Genomic DNA, 23,595 nt, shown 5'->3' with positions numbered 1-23,595 from the left:
TATTACTGTTATTATTACCTCAATTTCATATCTCATACACCTACAAAAACATCCGTATTCTTTTAATTTGAAAGTACCATACTCATACTGAAAATATTTTATGAGTTTCTAAAAAAATATATACATTTAAAAAGTATTACTCCTAATGAGCACATATGGGTTCATGTACCTATTCTTTTGAGTTAGTAAAAAGACATCCATTATTTACTAGACGTACAAAAAAGTAATATGGGGTCCACAAAATATTTTTTTTTTATATTTTTTTTTTATTTTTTTTTATTTTTTTTTATTTATTTATTTATTTTTTTGTTTGTTTGCTTGTTTAATACTTACGTCATTTGCTGTATTTGCTCCCATGAAAAGCAGAAATATATCTCTCTATTTAAATAAACTATTTTTGCAAAAAAAGAATGTGGAAACGAGATCAATTTTGATTGATCATATATATTTCTGAATAAATAAATAAATAAATGAATAAATAAAAATAAATATAATACAATTATTAAAATAAATATATTTATTTTTTTTATTTTATTTATTTATTTTATTTTATTTATTTATTTATTTATTTTTTTTTTTTATTTATTTTTTTTTTTTTTTTTTGCACCCAGCATTTATCGGAATTAGTTACACGGACTATTCTTCGTTCACCAACATTCAATTGAGACATTCGTATGATCTAAATATATTCTTCAGTTGAAATATATTTATTTTGGGGACAAAATCTGCTAAATATTCCAATTATTCTATTAAAACTAACTAGCTACAGCAAGTAAAATGTATACATGAAATAAATGTGCACAAAATATTTTTGAAAATGTTTTATACTGAACTTTCACTTTAAATGGAATGTCAAACTGACCAACAATAACTTCTGTCAAGGTTTCTAATGCGCTATATTAGGTCTATATTTGCGATCTTTCGCAAAGTAGCCCGTGAATTAATTTCGCGTATTTAGATTCGCTGTTTGTCGCCAAAAGCTCATGTGTTGCCAAGAATGAAAACCAGTAACCCCTTTTCCCCTTTGAAAATGGCACGGCGGATTTGTCCTGTGCAAGGCAAAGGGGGGATCGGAGCAGCGGCGGAGAAGTCCTATGCGGGGAAAAGGGCGATAAAACTTGCGGCGGAGAAGTCCTGTTCCGGCCATCAAAGATGGCCTAAAATTACGTAACTACTTCGATTTCAAAAAGTATCTAGGAGTGCGCCCGTGCCCAAACTCGAAAAACAGCCCTATCCCATCCTTAAACATCGTCTAAAATTCCATTCTTAGGACTTTGAGTAAATTCCGGAAGTCCCCCCCCCCCCGAACTTTTCCTATCTCTAATATCACCAAGGGCTGTCTAAAATTTCGGATTTAGAGATTTTCGGATAGATTTTGATAATATTTCTGGGAAGAGTCCTCGAATATACCCTGATAATATCATTAAGCATCTTATATATAATTCCTCTAGCCTGTTTTTCTGTCGCTACACGTCTACGTCTTATTTACTCTTTTATCGAATTCCATGACTTACTCCTTATTTTAAAGTTTATCGTGTCTGCTGATAACGAAAATTGAATCCGCGGTCTAAATAGTGCTTTTTTTTCTTCTTTTTTTTTTTTTTTTGTCAAAAAAGCTGTTCTTTTTCTTGTTTTTATTGCACATTATTTCACAACCGAGAGCGAAGACACATTGGCTCGCTCGGATAAAGCTGAGCGTACTAATAAGGGGTTCAAATCTGGGTCAAAAAATATCGTTTTACTGGGGTTTTTTCTTCAGCAGAATTCTTATCCAAATTTCTATTGATATGCAAAATTATTCTCATAGCAGAATTCAAATCAGCAGTTTTGTTGTTGTTAAAATCAGGAAACAAAACATTGATTTTAACACTGTCAATCACAGTTTAATTTTTTAAATATTTATTAAAGTAGAAGCGTAAATTTCAATTTATTTTGCTGCTATATTAGGCATTGGTTTAGTCTCTACAGCATCTCGTGGTTGCATTGAAATCAGAAAATTCTTCCTTTGAGAGCAAATGCTTTACGTGTGTCAGCCAGTAATCTAAAATTGCGTTTCAGGAATTTCAAAGTCGAAAAGTTGACCAAGACAGGCCTCGAACCTCTCCTCCCACTAACATTACCAAAGATGGTCTAAAACTGCGTTTTAACAACTAAATTCGAAAATTTTATGTGGGAGCCCCCCTCCCCCCCCCCCCCCCCCTCTTTCGCCAACATCATTTAAAATAGCCTTAGATTTCGTTTAAGGGCTTGAATTTTGAATAATTACAGGGGGTAAAGCTTCCGAAAACTCCCCCTAACATCATTGAAAGTCGAATAAAATTATTTCTGGATTTCCAATTTTGAAAAATCGTCGGTCCTAATGACGATGTCAAAGATGGCCCACAATTGCGTATTTTAGATTGTTTATTTTCAGGGGCGGATACAGAATTTTAAGAATTCCTTCAGGATAACAAATCTACTTTTAAGTACATAAATAATATGCACAAATATACTTTGAAAGTGGAGGTAAAATATCTTTAACGTTTCAAGCCAACTAAATACTAAGTCTAATATGATACACGGTTCCCGCTCTTCCAGTAGTTTAAACGAGCTGATGTGTGCATCACATGACTTCTTTTTACTCCAATTTAATGTCATTTCCCCATTATTGGCAATTTTAATGTGATTCAATTTTTTACTCTCAAATATCACCAACAATGGACAAATTGAAACGAAATTTAAAAAAAAAAAATCGCCAAATTAGTCGCCAAGTTGGTGACTAAAATACTGGCGATATATCGCCAAGTGTCCGACAAATTATAACACATCTTGAGTTTACATCGAAATTAACAATGATTCCCCCCCCCCAAAAAAAGAGGCAAAAGACACCACTTAGAAGCATCCGAATGCAACCAAAAGGGAAGGTGCACAACTAGACTCCACTAGGAGTCTACGTACCAAATTTCAACTTTCTAGGACATACCGTTTTTGAGTTATGTAAGATACATACACACATACGCAGATACATACATACATACGAACGTCACGAGATAATTCGTTGTAATTAACTCAGGGGTCGTCAAAATGGATATTTCGGGTGTCTGTACGTTCCTAGGCCTATATCCACGTGTGATCGGGTCGAAAAAAAAACTCAACATTCATTCGGGGGTGAGAAAAATAGAAATTAAGGACGATTTTTGAGTGAAAATTTTTTCACGAATACAATACTTCCTTTTTTGTAATAGGAAGTAAAAATAGGGCCTTTATGTGGCTTTTTCCGGTATAGAACGTTTTCAGGCCAATGATGCAACGAGAAAATTTTCATGGTGGAGAAAGTTTCGCTTATACACATACGTAAACACATTATATCAGTATATAGTCGGAACCCGTTATATACGGTCACTCTTCGCGACTTTGCGAAAGTGAGCTTATAAGCGTGGTGCCTTATGACCAATTCAAATGCATTTGTTAAAAAATAAACATGTATATGAGTAGCAAAATTCTTTGTCAGATCTAAAATGCTCCAAATTATCAGTTTGTTAACTTTTTAGCAAATATCTTTGCCCGTTTATTTATGTCAAAAGGTTTGTAAAATCCTATGAAAATAGGATTTTTTGTTAATTTTTAGGGCTTTCGACTACTAAATATGGCTTTTAGAGGGACCCCACAATCAATACTTGAAAATCTTAATATATAAAAGTCTTCTGTGCGGACGTTTGTCACCATAAGGCTTTTAAACGGCTGGACCGATTTTGATCAAATTTTTTGTGTGTTATTAAGTTGTGGCAAGCATATGGTTTTAGAAGCGCGATGGATCGAATCGGAAACGTTTTTGTTAATTTATTAATTAATTTAAACATTGGATGGTTATATCTCCCAAATTATTAATATTTATTTTATCCTATTGTTGAGCGAGAACTGAAATAAATATTTAACCCTTTGACAAAGGAAATTAAGAAAGCCAGCTCTGCTTTTTGTAATGAAATTTCCTACTATGATAATGAGAGAGAGTGAAGCCTTCATTTCTTGAAAGCAACGATTTTAGGTTCAGTGATATATTTTAAAGTTAAGTACTGGAAGAAATCGAGTTTCTTTCACTAGGTTCACGCAAAACGCGTGTTTTTCGTCGTACTTAAAACATGTGACCGGGTCTTTGCTTTAGGTTTTCCTAACCAAATGATCAGAAAGTACCGTACCTAGCAACATTTATTTCTCGGTTCAAATCCTTCTGAGTTTTGGCACCAATGGCAAGAATACTTTAAGGATTATCAAACTAATCAGTACATTATTAAAGGAAAAGATGGTGGAATTTGAAGACGAAATAAATTTTATTTTCGTTCAGATAAATTGCAACAGGGTAGTTCTGTACGCACAAGATAGTGCAGTGGAAGATTTTTATCTTTGGCGGAAAGAACAAATTAGGCAAATATATGAAGTTTTCGTTCAAAAGATGGGACCTCTAATCGGTCAAAGTTCCCTTCGCTCTCTGATCGGCTGTATTACAGGAACGTGGTGGCTTGGCGACATTGGCCATAACAATACAGTTGCGTGATTATTTGTTTACTACTGTTAATGTAATTTATTGTATTTTTTGTTCATTTGGTGAAATATTTTAACTTGCAAAGAATTGTTTTTTGGTTTTTAAAGAGTGTTTAGTCATTTTAGTTGAAGAAAGTGTTTATTTTACATCGGAAGGGGGGAGGGGTGATTTTCGCTTATTCAGGGAACTGTTTTTACATTTATCATTTTTTAAACGATATCCATTGGATTGTTTTATTCTTTTTCATCTGGGGAGCAGCGGGATTTCCCGCTTTTTCTCGATGGGTAGTTAGTTTTTTATACTTAATATCTGAGGATTATTTTTATCCTTTGAGTATGCCTGAAGGAACAAACCATACAATCTATGAAGATCTTTCAAGTACGCCATAAAAAATAGTTGATAAAATAACTGATCAGTGAGCACTAGATAAATCAAGTTGTAATAGATATACGCATTCTGACACCCAGCTGCTTAAAATATTTTCTATTTACTTATTTTTTTCAAGAAAACGGTTCAAATACTTGATAGTTTATTGAAATTTTTCAACTTTTCAATTTACAAGGTTTGAACAGAACAACGTCTGTCGGGTCCTCTAGTATAGCATATATTACTTTTCAGGGACCGTGAGAACCCTGTAATATCACCGAGATGCTGTACAATAAGCGGTTTTAATTAGAAACATTATCACGAGGGCAAGGTTATTAAATAAACCCGTATCTCATTTGAGTTTTTATGAATTAATTTGTATTTTAACTGTAAAATATTATATGATTCAGAAAATCATAGCTTTATAACATATAAGTTTTATTGAAGAATTCAGAAACTATTTCTGTGTGGATTTCAAAGCAACTGCCGATTTGTTCTTAAAGCCATGGTACAGTTGAAATAACATTTTGATACCACATGGCAATTCCATTAGTATCATGGTTTTGCGAAGAAACTACCATATGATTTCTTTCATTTTGCATTTTTTTTTTATAAGCTGAAAAGGAAATCTATTGCTTCACAAATAGCTTCTTGGATCGAAATGACTCTTTTAGGCACACCTATACATTAAAAAAAAGAAAGGTTAAGTATTGGTTCTATCAAAGAAGAATTAATGGACGAATTGCGATAGTACGGTCCCTTGAATTCTTTGCTACTCCGACCTTTGACTTCAGTAGTGCTTCTTTAGCAAACAAAAATGCATTTGTTCAAAATCTGCTGTGTCAGTTTTGTGTTCTTTTTAAATAACTATTAAAAAATATGCTCTAGAACAGAGTTTCCCAAACTGTGGTCCGCGGACCCCCGAGGGTCCGCGAGTCCATGCCAGGGGTCCACGGTGCCATACATGCACCGTGGACCCCTGGGCGCAGGACCCCACCCTCTCGGAACTCAACGCACTACACATTAAATAATTTTGTGTGCATAACTTAACACACTTAAACTAAACTAACAGTGATTTGTTCCCTAACTTCAAAAGTTTATTTTTATTAGTAAACTTGTTGCAGAAATTTGGTGATAGTATTTTTATTCGTAATTAAATTTCAAACAGAATTTTACTTCTGTAACTCAAAATAATAATGTTAAAAAATGAAAACCAGACAAGAGCTCTGAAAAATATGTAGAACAATGAATAAATAAATTTAAAGGAAAACAGCGTAAAAATGTATTGGAAAGAAATAGATTTAACTATGTCAAATCATTCTTTTTCCTTTGCGCGCCGTGGGGGGGGGGGGGGGTCCGCGAAGTTCGTAATTTTTCTGGAGGGGGTCCGCGGAGGTCTGAAGTTTGGAAACCTCTGCTCTGGAGAATTCAATTCAAAAATAATTAATTCTATAGTTAAATTAATTCATCCTTTTAGGTGGACACGGGCCCCCTGCCCTCCTTAAATCCGCTACTGTTTATTTTCGAAACATTTCTGAAAACATAATTTGAATTCAAGATGTTGAAGCTTACATTAATGATAGGGGCTGTATGCTAAATGTTGTAAGCTAAATGTTTATCTTTTCTTTTCCTTTTCTAGTTTTTTTTAAAAAAATAAGGTAATTTTTTTAACTTGAACTAACAAAAACCTCTGAGGACCAGTCAAATTTTTCTTTTTACCAGTTACCAGTCTTCGGGACCATTGGTTGAGAATTACCGATCTGCGTAATAAAATGAACACTTCGCAAAATTTCTTTACTCCACCAGATGCACTTGTCAACAGCTATTCTTTGGTATTATCCAATAGCACCAGCAAGATCATTAAAATGACAAAATAAAATTTTGCCTATCAAAATGTCCCAGCAAGTGAAGAAAATAATTTTCAAAACTGCCGAAAACATAATACTTTTTCCATTTTAAAGGTATTTGACTTGCTCAAAATTCATGTTATTGCATTCAAACAACTACATGCATCATCTCCCCTCAATTATTTTGCATAGAGTAAAATTTGCATAATGGGAGGGAGGAATGGCGACAAAACTAACATGGTGCACGCCTTGTCTTTCGGCGGCCTTGGTTATACAAAACCGTGCTTCATGGTTCTTCAGTAAATAAAAAAAATAAATAAATAAAAATTAAAAAAAAAAAACATAAATAAATAGGACAGCTTCATTAGAACAGCCCATAAAATAGGAGTCGCCAAAACATTCCAATATGTTTTTTTTTTTTTTTTTGATGAAAAATGTTCTGAAAATTATTGCTAAGAGGAGAAAAATTTATGGGTTGCCGAAATGAATTTGAAATAGAGTGAGAGAGAGAGAGAAAAATAAAACAGTTAAATGCAAAGAGAGATCCAAAATATTGTAATGAATACTCACACCAAAAATTCTAAATGTTTGATTGTAAAAATCGTAAGTAAATCAAAGCTTGATCAAGACATGCAGGTGGCACATTTAAATTAAAATGAAGTGTAATAGAGGCCTAAGGTATCGCAGAAAATTACCACATCCGTTCAAAATTTTAAAAGCCCTTTTTCTAAGGCCGTAAACCCTTGTATTGCAAGAAAACAAAAATATTAGGCTGGGAATTGGAAAATTTTATTGTGGAAAATCCAAGCAAATAAACGTGTTTGGCAAAGGAAAATTGGAAAAAAATATTGCCACAATATGCTTATCAATAATTAAAATTTACAATGAAGATAGGAGGGACGTAGCCAAACTGAAATGAAGAGTAGGAAACTCCAAACCCTTCTTTTTACGTCCCAAAAGCTGGCCTGGAAGTGAGTTTTTAAAACTTAGGTTTTGAAAAAATCTCAGGAAAGCGTTCTCAAACCCATCCTTTACCCTAACGTCATTAAAGATGGCCTGCACCTAAGTATTTAGGACTGCAATTTCAAAAAATCGTGAGAGTGTTCCCAACGAAACCTTTGAGAAACGCCCTCTCAATTAATCATTCATCATCCTTCAAGGCCGAATAAATTTCGTCTTTTGGAATTTAATTTCAAAACAACTCCCTGAAATGTCCCGAAACTGTAGTCCTCCAAATATTACCAAAGATCCTCAAAAGTTTCATTGTTAAGGCTTCAATTCAGAAACTTTTCGGGGGAGATCTCCAAAATCTTCTACCCATCTAACATTATTTAAAATCATCTACGCTTGCGTTAATTGAATTTCAATTTTGAAAATTTGCCAGGGGAGGATTCCAAATCTCTCCACTCCTTAACAATACCAAAAAATCTTCTAAAACTGCGGTTTGAATAATTCGAAATTTTTCCAGAGAATGCACCCCCCCCCCCCCTTTCTCTCTCGCTCTCTCGCCAACATCATCAAAAATGTCTTAAATATCGCTTTTAGTGCTCGTTAGTGTAATAGTTCAATAACAAAATATTTCTGATCGCAAGCCCCTTCAACCCCCCCCCCCCCCCTCTCTTTCATCGCAGGTTGGCTTAAATTACGTTTTCGGAGCTTTAATGTCAAGAAACTGACGATGCACTAAATTTTAGCAAAGAAAGTCGACAATCGCATTTGTAAGGCTTCAAAATTTCAAAACATTCCGGGGGGTGGCCCCCACATCTCTCTTCCCTTTAATATCACCAAATATCGTTTAAAACTGCATTTTTCGAACTACAAAACAAAACGAACGTATGACATCAATTCTAACCTACAGTCGCTCCCTTTACCAACAAACCCATGCGAATATGAACCAGTGAATTATGATTTAAATTTGATACAGCCTGCTTTGAAGAGTGAGACCGATCAAGTAGTTCTCAGGGCCATTGCTCTGGAGACGATCTACACTAAATACCCCGAAACTGAATGGATACATATCTATACCGATGGGTCAAGAGGAGCAGACCATATAAATGCAGGTGCAGGCGTCTACAGTGAGCACTTTTCTTTTTCTATTCCTGTTGGTAAATATGCCTCTGCATTCGTTGGAGAGGTAAATGCTATACACCTGACTCTAGATCAGTTGAAATACCGTGATTTTAAACTTAAGAAATGTGTCGTCTTATCGGAGTCTCAAGAGGCTATTGAGGCGATAGCATCGATAAAGAGCTGCAAATCGCAGGAAATTTCTGAATGTCGCAGTTTCATTAACGATCTGGTGAAGCAGAATATAAAAGTGATGTTGCAGTGGATCCCTGCACACTGTTGGATTAGAGGAAACGAGCTAGCTGATGCTCTGGCCAAGAGGGGATCTGCTATTGTTCAACTACCAAATGTGTCAGTCCCATACAATGCAATAAAGTTATATATGAGGAAAAAATCAAGAGTTTTTTTTTTTTTTTGGCAAGACCTAAAAGCTAGAAGCAACCACAAAGTTTGGTTTATAAACCGTGATTTTGTCCCTTCAGCACCAAGAGCAGAGTCAGTAGCTTCATTTCGACTTTTAACTAGCCATGACTGTTTACCAAAACACCTTCACCGCTTGAGGATTGTCAAGAGTCCCAATTGTCCCCTTTGCAATTCAAACGAAGAAATGGACATTCGTCACATGCACACTTGCACCCAGCTTTCCAGACGTAGCCTGTGTGACCGTCATTGGGAAGCAAGAGAGCATATCAGCAGCTAAATATTTCACTCTATTGTTTCTGTATTGTTCCTTGTTCTGTGTATTGTGTTTGTTTTTGCTATTTTGTTCTTTGTAACCTTTTCTTGCTGCCAGCCATTGGAAATAAATAAAAAATTAAAAAAAGTTTCAAGTTTTTTCCGGGGGAGTTTCCCTGGACCCCCCTTTAGGTGTCACAATCAGAAATAATTCACAATTGGGAATGTGTGCTTGAAGTTGGCATTTTGCAAAATTATAGAACGATGACCCCGAATCTCTTCCTCCCTCAACATCACCATAGATCGTGTAAAACTGTGTTTTTCAAATAACAATCTTGAAAACTTTCGGGGGAGAGCCCTCGGACCCTCTCTTTTGAACATAATTAAATGTGACGTATGATTGTGTTGGGAACTTGAATTTTGAAAAATTATTGGGAGATGTTATCCTGAACCTCCTCCCAAGCATAAAATGTAGTCTAAAACTGCATTTTTATGACTTCAATTTCGAAATAATGCAAGAAGGTAGCCATCCGACGCCACCTAATTCTGATTGAATATTATCCTTACGATTCAATTTATATTACTAGTACTAAGGTCTAGTAATATGACTTTCCCTGCTAAACTAGAAGCCAAAATTAATATATTTTCTTCATTAACTAGCTTAAGCTTATAAAAAAAAATTTCATTTCACTTTTTTCATTTCACTTTACTCCCATCTTCTCTAACATTTTTAAACTGATTGTTTCAATTTATCATTAGATAATTTTTATTAAAACTTTAAGTGATGTTGGTTTTCGCTGATGGAAGTAGAATAGTCTGTTCTTAAGGTGTTTCAATTATTTTTCGTAAACCATATTGACTTTCTTCTGTGTCTGATATGTATAGAAGGATATTTTATTCATTAAATTTCTCGAGTTCTGATTTTCGATGTTGCTGAATTGCTGAATCCGTTTTTAAGGATTTCCGAAAAATATCTGTCACGGTGTGTGTGATCCATCTTTTCTGGCTATGCGATATCAATTTTGGATAACTTCCAGGGGAGCGCCTCCACTGTAACGCCAGAAAAACATCCTCTTTATCAACAAGAGTCATCTAAAGCTGTATTTCGAGAACTGCAAGATTGAAAATTTATAGGAGAGAGCCCCTGATTCCGTCTTTCTTAACACGATGTAATACGAGACTAGAATTGCGTATTTGGTGTATCAATTTCAGAAAATTGCCGGGGGAATGCCACCGAAATTCACCTTCCACTAACATTATCAAGATCCATTAAAACTGCGTTTTTATAGCTACAAGTTCTAAAATGTAAGTAGAGTGCCCCTCTACACCCTCCCCCTCCCTCTCTTGTCAACATCATTGAAAAAAATCGTCTTAAATTTGATTTTCAGGGCTTCAATTTCGAGAAAATTCCAGGAGAGCTTCCGAAAACTATTTTTCTTAACGTCACAAAGGTCGGCTACGATTACGATTTCAGAGCTTAAGTTTTAGAAAACTGCTTCTTTCGCAACCATAGATAGCGTTTTTAAAACTTTAATTTTGAAAATTTTCCTGAGGCGAGCCCTATAGGATCTGTTCTTTCCCTAACGTTACCACAGATAATCTAAAACTGCGTTTTTAGAACTACAATTTTGAAAACAAAGGAGAGCCCTCTTTAACACAATGTTAGACTATCTACAATTACACTTTTAAAGTTTCAATGCTGAAAAATTACCGGGAAAAGGTCACCAAATCTTTTATCCCCCTAACATCACCAGAGATCGTCTAAAACTCTGGTTTTAAAACTACCATTTCGAAAATTTTCCAGAGAGAAACCCCCGGCCCCCCTACCTAAGTGACAAAAAAAAAATAAAACTCATATTTAATAGATTTATATTGTATAATTCTAGTAATTACTCCATCTCAAGCCAGAAAGTTGAATCCCCTCTCCGTGTAATTATTCACACGTTTGAAAAAAAAAAATAAGGCGTAACAAAATTCAGGGGTAACCAAAACTTGTTTACTCAAGCTCCACGTTGTAAAATTTGAGAAAGCAAGAGTGGTCAAAAATCCAACAGTAATCAAATGGTATTTGTGAGCGCAACCCCCCCCCCCCCCCCGTGAATTTCACTGAAAATTAAACACTCTAAAAACTTATCTTTAACCCGATTCGAAAGCGAGAAAAAAAAATTGGGGGCGGGGATGGGGGGATTTGCGCCATTGAGCTTGGGAGGATAGGAGCCCATGAACCAACAGGAAACACGGGTCATCTTTGAGGGGCCTAGATAGAGCACAACTTATTTAAATGCATGCTCTAAACTTATACGATTTTAATTTGAGATACAAAAAACCCAGTTTTTGAACTTCGGGAATAAACCTGAGGCATTTCGGTGAACAAATCCGGAAATTCGGAGAATATCGGAAATTTTTGAAGTAAACAAACTTTATGTTTTTCCAGGATAATTTTGGGTTTAAAACAGGATAATGTTATATTTTTTCAAATCAGAATAGAACAAGCTATTCAAAAGTAAAATCGAACTAAAACTAAAAATATTCTGGTTGAATAAAAGTCTTTTTTTGAGCAATCACGAATTGCTTATTGCTTTCATTTGACTGTTGAATGACGTCTTTTGATTTTTCCCCCGCCTCCATCTGCAGCACAACCGTCGACCGGCTCCTCCCGATGCTGCTCATCTAGCTAGCACAGTCTCCAGGTTGCGTCCATACCCTACACACACGCGTATACACACATACACACTCCTACACACATAAACGCCTACTCACGCGCGTACACACACACAGCACTGCATACACGACACGCACACACATGCAAACATACAAACGCCTACACACATAAACGCCTACTCACGCGGATACATACATACACACACACACACAGCACTGCATACTCAATACGCACACACATGCATACATACACGCATACGTATTACACTTGCACTCACACATACACATGTATCAACACAAACACACACACACACACATGCGCCTGCACAAACCCACTCACGCAAACATACACACACATGCTCGTGATTCGGAACTCCAGCGCTCGAATACGCTACCTTGCGGTGATTTACAAAACTGCAAATGAAACTAAAACATTGCCACGTTGCGTTCCACGTGTGTCTGTTGACGTAAACACAGGCAGTTTGTTCTGAGTATTTATTAACGCAATCGATGTGTCTTAGTTTGCTTTCAGCTACAGAAATTTATTCGTCCCTTAGTTGTATTCTCGAGCTTCTCAAAATAATGTTAGTTTTCATTATTTCCTTAATAATTGGTGAGAGCGAAAATTCTGGATTAACAAACTTGGATAACGTTATACAAGGTAAAAAATTTTATTGTTTTGTATGACTGTGTAAGAATATGGGGTTTTTTTTAATCTTAAATTAATTAAACTTACCATATTTTACAGCAGCATTTAGCTGGAATGGACAGTATGCAAAATATTTTCTTGAATATATTATCGTAGAACAAAATGAATAACCGAGAAAGAATTTACTTTATTCCTTTTATTCTCAGCTGAAAGGTTTCGCCAAATTTGTTTAGGGTTATAGTTTTAGTATAGTGCGAGCAAAGTAGCCTTGGCGAGATTTCGCGTTTTTAGTTAAACCATTTTTAATTTTTATCATGAGTGGAATAAAATGGTAGTAAGATTACAGAATTCGATAAGTGAAAAGAAATAATGGTCAATCAACTGAAAAGAAAACTACCACCATATATCCGTGAGAATTTTGTAGATGATTTGCATAACATGACATAATTAAATCGTAACTCAGAAATTAGAAACATCGAAACAGAAAAATTTTAAATTAACTGATTCGGGAATTCGAGAGAAATAACTCAGCTACAAATGCAAAACAATAAGCGCTAGTTAAGCAAAGCAAAGAAGTATCATCTTCTTTTGGTAATAATTTGTAATGTCATATTAAATTTTCTAGAATTAATTGTTATTCTTGTCAGGCCACAATTATTACTTAGTTTTATCAAGAATTGATAAATATCGAATTCAACATCGTGAAAATGGCTGCTTAGAACTACTAACTACGTAGTTTGCATTAATGTTTTTTTTTTAAGAATAAAGCGAAAAAATCATGCATACGAACAAAATTTACTAGGCTTATTAGCATTTTCTTCGTTACCACGTGCGTTTGTTTTAGTTTTTTCGTCCGGCATTAGACAGGGACTGCAGTGCCCCCTATAGTTCGTTGGAGTTGCGAATAACTTGAAAATTCCTGGGAAATTTCAGAGTAAAATGAGCTTTCAACAAAGCCATCTGACTTGACGGACTTGAATCCTGAATTATTCGATTTATGGCTTCAGTGCCAATGCATTAGAAGAATTTAAAGCGTACTGAAGTTTAAAAGCTTATTACCTTTTCTCTTGTGGATGTATTTCGGATTTTTTATATGTAAAATTTCGGCGATATATGTACGGTGACTGAAACGATCAAGTAAAAATCATGTTTAGCATACCGGCGTCTGTCCAAATATTTTTGCAATGACCTTGTTTTGTGCGCGTTTAATTATATAAATATAAAATTTGATTCATTTTCTAAAGGATTGATTTTTGTTTCGAATATCATATTTTCTATGAAATTGATCCCAGAATTTATGCTAAACTTGGTCTCCTAAGAAGTACAAAATTTTTAGTGCAGTTTTTCAAGAGCAGATTACATGTTGAATTGTTAGAACTTCATGAGCAAAAAAAGACAACACACCAGAGACAGATTCAGTTTTCACACTTGTTAATAAAACTGAATTATTGGTGAACATTTTAAATAAATGGAAGAATGGAAGAAATTTTTGGCGCTCAAAAACTAAACATGCCTTGACATAAAAGTAGTAGAAAGCATAAATAATAAAATAATTAGTGTTTTTACTGTTTAAAATACATGCTGGATATTGAGTATGTATATTATCTGCAAAGATAAATGATTATTCTGATTTTGAAATATTGAGAAAAACTTCCTTTGCCAACTTTTCAATCCTCTGAATATTGATAAAAGTTATCCTTCTCGTACAACTCAGATTTATAACATGAATTGTGGAGTATATCTGCTAATTTGCGTAGTAAGTTTTCAGTCATAGAAGCTTTTAGACAGACCTGTCATTTAAGGGTCAACTGCCCCCCCCCCCTTCAGGCTTGTCATTTCGAGTTTTCCAGGGAGGAGGAAGCAAACCCTTCTACATGTAAAAACATTAATTTTTCAATGGCCAGCTTTGTAAAATTAATGTTTTTTTTTTCATAAAAGAGTGCAGGTTTTGTTGTTTTTCAATAAAAACTTGCATTAAATATAGCCCTTTGCCCCCTCCCCGAAAAATTCAAAACGACAGGTTTGTTTTTTTGAATCTTTTCAACAGTCCTAAATAAACTGTTATTTATTGTGGTAAATTAATTACAATTCGTAAAGCAATATGTGATTCCATTTTGAGCGGGATTATTTTTTGTAGTTATTGTAGAAAATTCGTTTTTGATCTCTTAAATACTTGGTTTTAACAAGGCGGGTAGGTTTGTGCCGAGCCTGATCGGTGCCCTTGTGCAAGTGTCTTTTAGGCACCTTTATGCTATGACGTTCAGGAAAATCTAGTTAACACCTGTAGTGAGGTTTTGTCGACAAATATAGCGAGTAAAAAATACAGTTAAATTTAGGTGTATGTTTTGGTTCATAGCTGCTCGAAGTTCTCTCGAGTTCAGTAGCTCACCTGAAATGCTAATGCGTTTCCGGAAAATAAAATACAGTGCACCATTTATACTTATCTTTTTTATATGTTCTTATCAAATATATGTTTTTTAAATTGGTCCCTGCAGAGTCTAATACACATTAACCTATACTTATAATACATTTTTTTCATTTGTTTGCTCTTTTCATACAGTCCCTTCAAAAAGGTATAAACCGTGCTTTACTGTATCCTAATACTGAAGTTAACGCCACTCTAAATTTCTCTCTAATCTTTAACTGATGAATAATTAATCAAATTTTTATGAGTATCAAAACATAACAGGGTACTGACTATATTTCAAAATTGAAGCGTAATAATATAGAGGGTATTTCACCTCAAAAACTGAAATTTAATTTTTTTCCTGCAAAATAATTCTTAGGTACGGAATCGTTAAAAAGGCGTTGAATTTAATATCTAAAACAAATGCATTGTGCAAAGCTCTATTTTTTTAAATGCGATATCCAAATAGTTGAAGAAAATGGTGGGGGAGAGGGAGAATCAAGGTTTTTAATATTTGGTCAAGTGGTCACTTTATGGAACTAAAAGGTTAACCAAATTATTGTCTACAGTATTATAATATATAAATATTACACACAAGTAAATAATATGGGCAATTCCATGATAAAGTCAACCAGATGATCAAATTTTCAAAATTAAAATATGTAAACAAATGAGGTGTCATTTTAAAGGTAAAGAGTAGTATATTTTGAAATGCCTGTCTAAAATTTGATCACTTCAGTTATTTATAACTGAAGTGATGACTTATTTATAAGTTACAGCAGGTTAAACCAAGGTCAGCATCTTGAGTATTTTCAAACCATATTTGTAGACTCTCGAAGAAATTCTGTTTTTTCCAAAAAATACATGCTAATATTATGAATTCAGATGAATAACCATTTAAAGATACAGAGTGTTGCTGGTGATGTTGCAAAAATACGTTTATACTTTAGGAATCTATTTTGAAAAACTAACATGATTTTTTATTCAGTGGGATGTAGTAAGTATCTTGTAAATAAATTTGATCATTTTGGAACAGTTTATATTTGGTAAATGGAATTAAAACTGAGAAATTTTTCTTCATTTTTTACGTCCGACACCATGGAATCGCCAATATGTAATGTGCTTACCATATTTTTATGTATGATAACATGAAGTAGCCTAATTACCACAAATGATAGTTAAAAATCTGAAAAATACGTATTGCACAGATTATAATGCATCATATTCACCACAAGCAATGGCACAGCCAAAGGTGGGGGGGGGGGGGGCAGGGAGTTAGAACCCTCTCCGAAATGAGAAAGAAACTTCAAAAATGGAAAATGTCCATTTTTTACACGTAGTTTTCTTACATAGCACAAAAAAAAAAAACTAATTGGAGTGCGTAGAATTCCATATACAGTGAAATCCCATTACAATGAAATTTTTGAACAAAAAATACAACGAACCCATTTTAAAACGTATTAAGATGATGTATAAAACATCTCATTTTAACGAAGAATTTTTTTTCAAAAATTTGTTCCACGAAATATTTTTTCAACGTCAGTTCGAATATTTTGTACTTAATGCTGTTTTCAGAAACTAAAAAACAACTTTCACAAGTCGCTGTGTGAAAACTCCATTTGTACTTTCAAAACAGAGCCATTCAAGGTGGAAATGCACTCATACTGAAACATGGGTTTATAGGCCAGTGCCAATAATGTTTGAGACCAAAAAAATTTAGAACAGGATAAAACCAGTTCGAAAGGTAAGAAAATCTAATAACATTAATAGGAAAAATAAATTACGGGCGAGCTGAGTTCGGGAAGGGGGGTGTAGGGGGGTTTAAGGGGGGGGGGGGGGAAACGGTTTATCACGATTTCCGGAAAAACTAAGAGTCCTATCGAAAAAAACTAAATTGCAAAGTTGTTGGTAATAAAAAGATCTACAACTGTTGCATTTGCACTTTTTTTCTATAACCTCAAAATATATGCGAAAAATTCAAAAAACCGACTTTTTGGTTTTTTATTTTTATCTCCCACAAAAAAAATTTTTTTTTCACTAAATTTAATGAAAAGTTACCTTATTATGTCCCAAATACACTGTAATTTTTTGGATTTAAAATATTTATTTTTTCTCCTTATTTTGGTTCAGTAGTAAAAAAGCATCAGAATTTTCAATCAAAAATTCTCACGTCAAAATATCTGATTTTTTTAAAAAATCGGAGCAAGTTTTTTTCGTTGGAATCTCTACTTTTTGATGGTATAAAAAACAATATACAATACTATGGAAACTTTTCGCAAAAAATGAAGAAAATCAAAAAAAAAACTCGAATTTGAAAAAAAAAATCATCACTATGTAAAATTTTAAGCTATTTATTAAATAAAACAGCAAAACACAATAATTAACAGCAAACACAATTGGAAAACTGATTATTTTTCATAATATTCAAGGTTACACAGTTCGAAATTGCGGAAATTACTCATTTATCCCATCCTACAGTGTAGCTTGCTATTCGTAACTCCAAAAAACTATAGGGGACACTGCAGTCACCGTCTAATGGTGGATGAGAAGGGTATAAAACAAATGCATGCTGTAGCTTGATTTTTAATTATTTTAATATATTTTTATTTTCAGTTTGTGTCAATGTAACATGAAAAAATTTCATTTTTCGAGTAATTAAAGTGTACATTTTGATAAGGAGCTTAAAATTTTTACATAGTTATGACTTTTTTTTTTTTTTCAAATACGAGTTTTTTGATTTTCTTCATTTTTTGCGAAAAATTTCTGTAGTATTGTGTATTGTTTTTTATTACCATCAAAAAGTAGAGATTCCAACAAAAAAAACTTGCTACGATTTTTTAAAAAAATCAGATATTTTGACGTGAGATTTTTTGATTGAAAATTCTGATGATTTTTTACTACTGAATCAAAAATAAGGAGAAAAAATAAATATTTTAAATCTAAAAAATTACAGTGTATTTGGGACATAATAAGGGTAACTTTTCATTATATTTAGTGAAAAAAAATTTTTTTTTTGTGTGGAAGATAAAAATAAAAAACCAAAAAGTCGGTTTTTTGAATTTTTCGCATATATTTTGAGGTTATAGAAAAAAAGTGCAATTGCAAAAGTTGTAGATCTTTTTATTACCAACAACTTTGCAATTTAGTTTTTTTCGATAGGACTCTTAGTTTTTCCGGAAATCGTGATAAAACCGTTTTCCCCCCCCCCCCCTTAAAACCCCCCTACACCCCCCTTCCCGAACTCAGCTCGCCCGTAATTTATTTTTCCTATTTATGTTATTAGATTTTCTTACCTTTCTAACTGGTTTTTATCCTGTTCTAAATTTTTTCGACTTTTTACCATTTTCAAAGCTATTGGCACTGGTCTATTATGTGTGACAACAAAAGCTAGTGTCTATCCAAGCGCTGTCGATTTCTGCACACCAAAACGCAAGGCACCTTGCGAATTCGGAAAGGGTTCTTGTGGTCAGTATAATAACGATTATCAATTAGAATCTTTTATAATGTCTACTGGGACCAAATGTCTCGCATAAAAGAAAATAGCAACACTTTTTGTGATGACGACCAGTGAATAAAAGTTCAGTGTTCAATATTTTAATTTTTTTTTCCAGAATAATTAATGCGTTAATTATATTTTAGTTTTTTGTAACTGTAAAAGTTGCATATTTACGTATATTAGGGTGTAGATTTGTAAAATTGACACTTTTATAAAAAATAAAGTAAGTTTTTAGACGATTCCGTTACAATGAAATATTTTATCAGTCCCTTGGAGTTCGTTGTAATGGGATTTCACTGCATTTCTTTTACTTATGTAATGCAAGGATCGAACGAATTTAAAAACAAACTTTTTCCTCCTTTTTTCATTAAAAAAAAAAAAAACCTAAGGATTTCACAAAACAATGATGTTACGACTAAAGACAATTATTCGATAGCAATTATGGGAGGGAAGGAATTATAGATCCGGGCCTAGGCCGAATATATAAAGGTGGGGTAGATTATTGCAAGGCCGTAGCCAGGATTTTATTTCGGGGGGGGGGGGGTTATAACGAAGAAAGTTTATAGATAAAAATGCAAAGGGCAGAGGCCCGGTAGCAGATGTTAATTTATTCTGTTAAGTCCTCTCTCTCAATTGCCGGACTGTCATCAAACCCGTTAGAGTTATAAAGGTAGGGTAACTCTGTTCTAAGGAGAAGAGGTGGTTTCTGTGCCAACTCATTCTTTTTACCTACCCCAACAACTGTTTGATAATTTTTAGGTTATCATAGCTATGGGCTTACAACCCATAAAATTCGATATAATCATAAATTTTTCATATGAGGGGTGATTTTCCTTTATAACATATACACGTCAGCAGTGCTTCAATTAAGAAAAAATGTTTGAGGGGACTCATTAAAAGAAAAGGTGGTTTCAAACCAATTGACATCACATTTGCATTTATGATGCACAAAAAAACAAAACAATTATACTACAACTACAGCATTGTGTGTAAGTATAAATATGTATATATGTAAACAGGAGCAATAGAAATTTTGTTGGAAATAAAAGTTTTTATTTGAATGTGTTCTTTTTGTGCCTTCCATGCAAAATTATTTAATTGATTTCGATGATTTTTGAATGATAAAGTATCAAAAAAAATTTCTCCCACAATGGGCAGTTAAATTGCAGATACAGTGGAACTCCATTCTTCTGGTCTCTGAAAAAGACTGTACTGATACGTTAAAATATTCCGGATTTACTTTACCCTTTTTCAGAAAGTCCAGATGATTGTTTTTCTACAAACAGATCAAAATAATTTTTCAGCTACAAGACTCACAGAATTTTTTTTAAAGATAAATGTTTTATAGCTGTTTGAAGCCGCTCTGGCATCCTTTTTGCACTGTCTAATTTTTCTTTGTCTGTGAGAAGGATTTCCTCTGACCGTCCAGTATTCCTTCATGGCAGTTGAGGACTAGAGCTGCTGGTACCCTTCTTGAATTTTTTCCAGCAGTTGGTGTCACGTGTCATCTCATTAAATAACGAAGTCCTTCAAGATCAGATTAACTGAACGCCTTTGATGATAATAATGAAAACAAAGAAGATATAATAGAGAATGTCCCCACAGATGATTAAGCAATTCTAAGTACAAAAACTCTAAAGCTATTTACAATTATAAATGCCAACCAAGAAGTGAATTTGTAAAAAAAATGTTAACGAATCGAATCGTGCTATAAATGAAATTGTATCAAAAAACAAGTAAAAAGGTTACACATTTCCCCCCTACTTCATTGAATAAGAGTCGATTTTTAAACAATGTGCTCAGATTTTGAACAAGGCCCTGATTTTAAGTTTTCCCGCTTGGAACCTTTTTCATCACTGGTTCTACAGAAAGTCTAAAATCAAGTTTTCACTAAAAGATAATTTTCTATTCATTCTGAAAACTTAATACAGTTATCTCTGACTTATATGTCAGCACATGGAATCAAAATAAAAATAAGTGGCACATTCATTAACGGAATTCACATTTTAGATCAAATTAAATTTCAAACCAGTTAAAAGAGTTGACACACATAAAGCAAAATGAACTTAAAATTTTAACACGAACCATGAACTATTAAGTTTGACTTTATTTCTGTCCATGTGGTAAAAATACATTATGTGGTAATCGTATGGTCTAATTTAGCGAGAAACTTTATATTTAGAATATACTACTATGTTGTTCCGTATTTGGTAGCAGAAACGAGTCCATATTTCTGTTGTCAAATTCAATGCATCCTTATGAAGTGTAAATAGTTCTTCCAAATTTTCATACCAACAAGATCATTCGCAGGGCAGAATTTTAAAGACTAACTCTGTCTCTGAACAAATGATCCAGCCAGTGAAAATTTTCCTTGTGTTTCTGATACTACTTTTTTGGCACTTCTCATCCGTAGAGCTACAGGGGCGAAACATTTGCGAGACTGTCCCGGGATTACATTCTTTTTCGATAGAACATGTATTAAGCACATATCCTTTGCCTCTTTTGGGAATTGTCATAACTATACAAACGTTCAAGAATAATAAATTTTTAATAAAGAACATTTAAGCGTAAATCCAAGGAGAAATTTTTGACAACATGGTCTGTAGAGTTGGAGGGGAAATAAAAGAGTCCGGCAATTTAGAGCCTTCGACTCCGACTCCTTTACCCCAAAATCAGTCCCACTCCGGCTCCGTAGACCTGATCAAAATTTATTGCTTAAGAAACACTATGAAAAACTTAATAGCAGCAGAAAATAACACCTACACTGCACAGCAAAAGAAATAGTATAGAAGGCAACAAATGTCAAACAAACAATTCCCAAAAACAAAGGGAGGAGGAGGAGAGAGTTCATAAAATTTGTGGAAAACTGTTTATTTTGTGACTTTGACTTATCTAATCTCAATGTGATGAGTTTTACTGAGAGGAAAAAGTGTAACGAAGTTTGTTTAGCATGAAATTGAATAGCAACACAACGCGGAGCAAGTCGGTTCAGTGATTATGAAAAAAATTTTTAGAATCTAAACATTGCGTATTGTGGTTAAACGTAACACGAAATGTAATGACAAAATTTATGACAAGGCAAAAAAGTTATATGAAGGGATGGAAAAAAAAAGCAGAAATAACACCCACACTACAAGCAAACGAAGTTGTGACTTTGACTCGTCGAGAATGCAAATAATTTTTGATGCAACGCAAACGTAACGTAAACATCGCGGATGGGTGAGTGAAGTAAACAAAAATTTAATCTCACTCTAAAAAAGAATCTGTACATAAAATTAACAAAATACTAGTTGTATTAGTCACTTCAACTTATCTAGTATTAAAATAAATGCTCATCAATGCCAAGAAATTAGTTGAACAGTGCCTAATTCAACAAAAATTAGATCACACGCAGCATTACGATGTAAAAACATGGAAGCGAAAGAGATGCTTTGACAGCCGAGCGAACAGCACGTTTAGTTGTCAGCAGCACTTGGAGTTTGTTTCTCCACCAGGATGACGTCGTCTGCTACTGCCCTATACGATAAAAAGAACCAAAAAAAAAAAAACGGAGCACCTGCAGTCACGTGACAAAGCGAACTTGTTCGTGAAATGGACAGAGAATGGAGAAAAGCTTTGCCATTAACTGTTGTCCTAGATCAGTGAGAATTTTATCCTAAATGGCAACGATAGTAGACCAATTTGTTAGTAAATATGGCTGCGTCGTTTAACGAAGATGGTGTATTTGTTATAATTAATAATATACCAAAGGATTATCATGCATCTGATTTAAGAAATTTCTTTTCTTCTTTCACAGAGACTGGTGGATTTTTAATCTTTCATTATAGACATCGGCCTGAAGTTCAAAAGCCTATTGAACCTTCTGAAAACGAAACTGAACAATCTCGATGTGTCACACATTGTGGCATCGCTAAAGTTGTTAGAAATCGTGTAGATGAATTTATAAAGTCTTATAATAAGGAGCACTGGCTTAATAAAAATGGAGAAACTCTTTGCTCAAGATGTTTTATTAAGAAGATTGCATTTACTGACTGTACAGATTCTGAAATAGTCATAGGTAAGTAGCAAATATGCATTGAAGCCTAAGCAAAAAAAAAAAAAAAGAAACTTCTCAATATTTTCTTGAAGCATCTTTTTCATTTTCATGTAAATACTTTTCCCAAAAATTAGTATTTTGATCTGATGCCTTTTTTGTGTAGGAGGGCACAGCATTTATTTAATATGATTTGAAAATCTCTTTTAGATGCATTTGAATCAATTTCAATGTCAAAACAAAAAGAACAATAAAACAAACTATGAACCGGTTATTTATGGGGGGAGGGCGAAATTTCTTTCTGTTATAAAAGCTAGTATGTTGTGTTAATCCTCAGTTTTTTGTATTTTTCAACGAGTTGAAACTTGCTGAAGCTACTCAGGTGTATCCCAAGCTTTTGGGAGAGGGGTCATTCCATGTCAGTTCAACCACACCCCAACACCCACCATCTCAGATTTCAATGAAACTTTGTATACTTCTTCTTTTCATAGTCCTAAGTATCCTTCTAAAGTATTTCTTCTCTATTAAAAATAGTTTTTATTTTTTGGCCCTTCAAAGTTTTGCGATTTTGTGTTAGTTATCATTTACAGTTCTCTGAGAATGAACAGCAGCTGTTTGCAAAAAAAATTATTTCTCAATAACTAAAGATTAAAAAAATTTGAAAATTTTTATATTATGTATTAAGATTTCAAGTATTTCAGAAAAAAATATGTCAAAATTCTAAATTTGTGTTCAGCAATTTAAAAAAATTAACAAACCGAAAAATTTAAAATTTTTCCAACAAAAAAACGATATTCAAAATTTTAAAATTTTGGCATGAGGGTCTAAACTAAAATAATTTATATATATTTTTTAATGATCATTAACATGTGTGC

At 33.7% G+C, this 23,595-nt stretch overlaps 1 protein-coding gene across 1 annotated transcript in view; it reads left to right on the top strand.

Moving 5' to 3' along the window:
* Positions 1–22,380: 22,380 nt before the first annotated feature.
* LOC129217374 (G patch domain-containing protein 3-like) overlaps positions 22,381–23,595 on the top strand; it is a 31,262-nt gene continuing 30,047 nt past the window's right edge. Inside the window, exon 1 of the mRNA XM_054851663.1 lies at positions 22,381–22,744. Coding sequence (XP_054707638.1) covers positions 22,381–22,744 — 364 coding nt within the window. The remainder of the gene's footprint in view (positions 22,745–23,595) is intronic.

This window comes from Uloborus diversus, chromosome 2, assembly GCF_026930045.1.
Source record: "Uloborus diversus isolate 005 chromosome 2, Udiv.v.3.1, whole genome shotgun sequence".
NCBI lineage: Eukaryota > Metazoa > Arthropoda > Arachnida > Araneae > Uloboridae > Uloborus > Uloborus diversus.
Note: the sequence above shows the minus strand (reverse complement) of the source record. Positions and strands in the feature narration are given on the sequence as shown.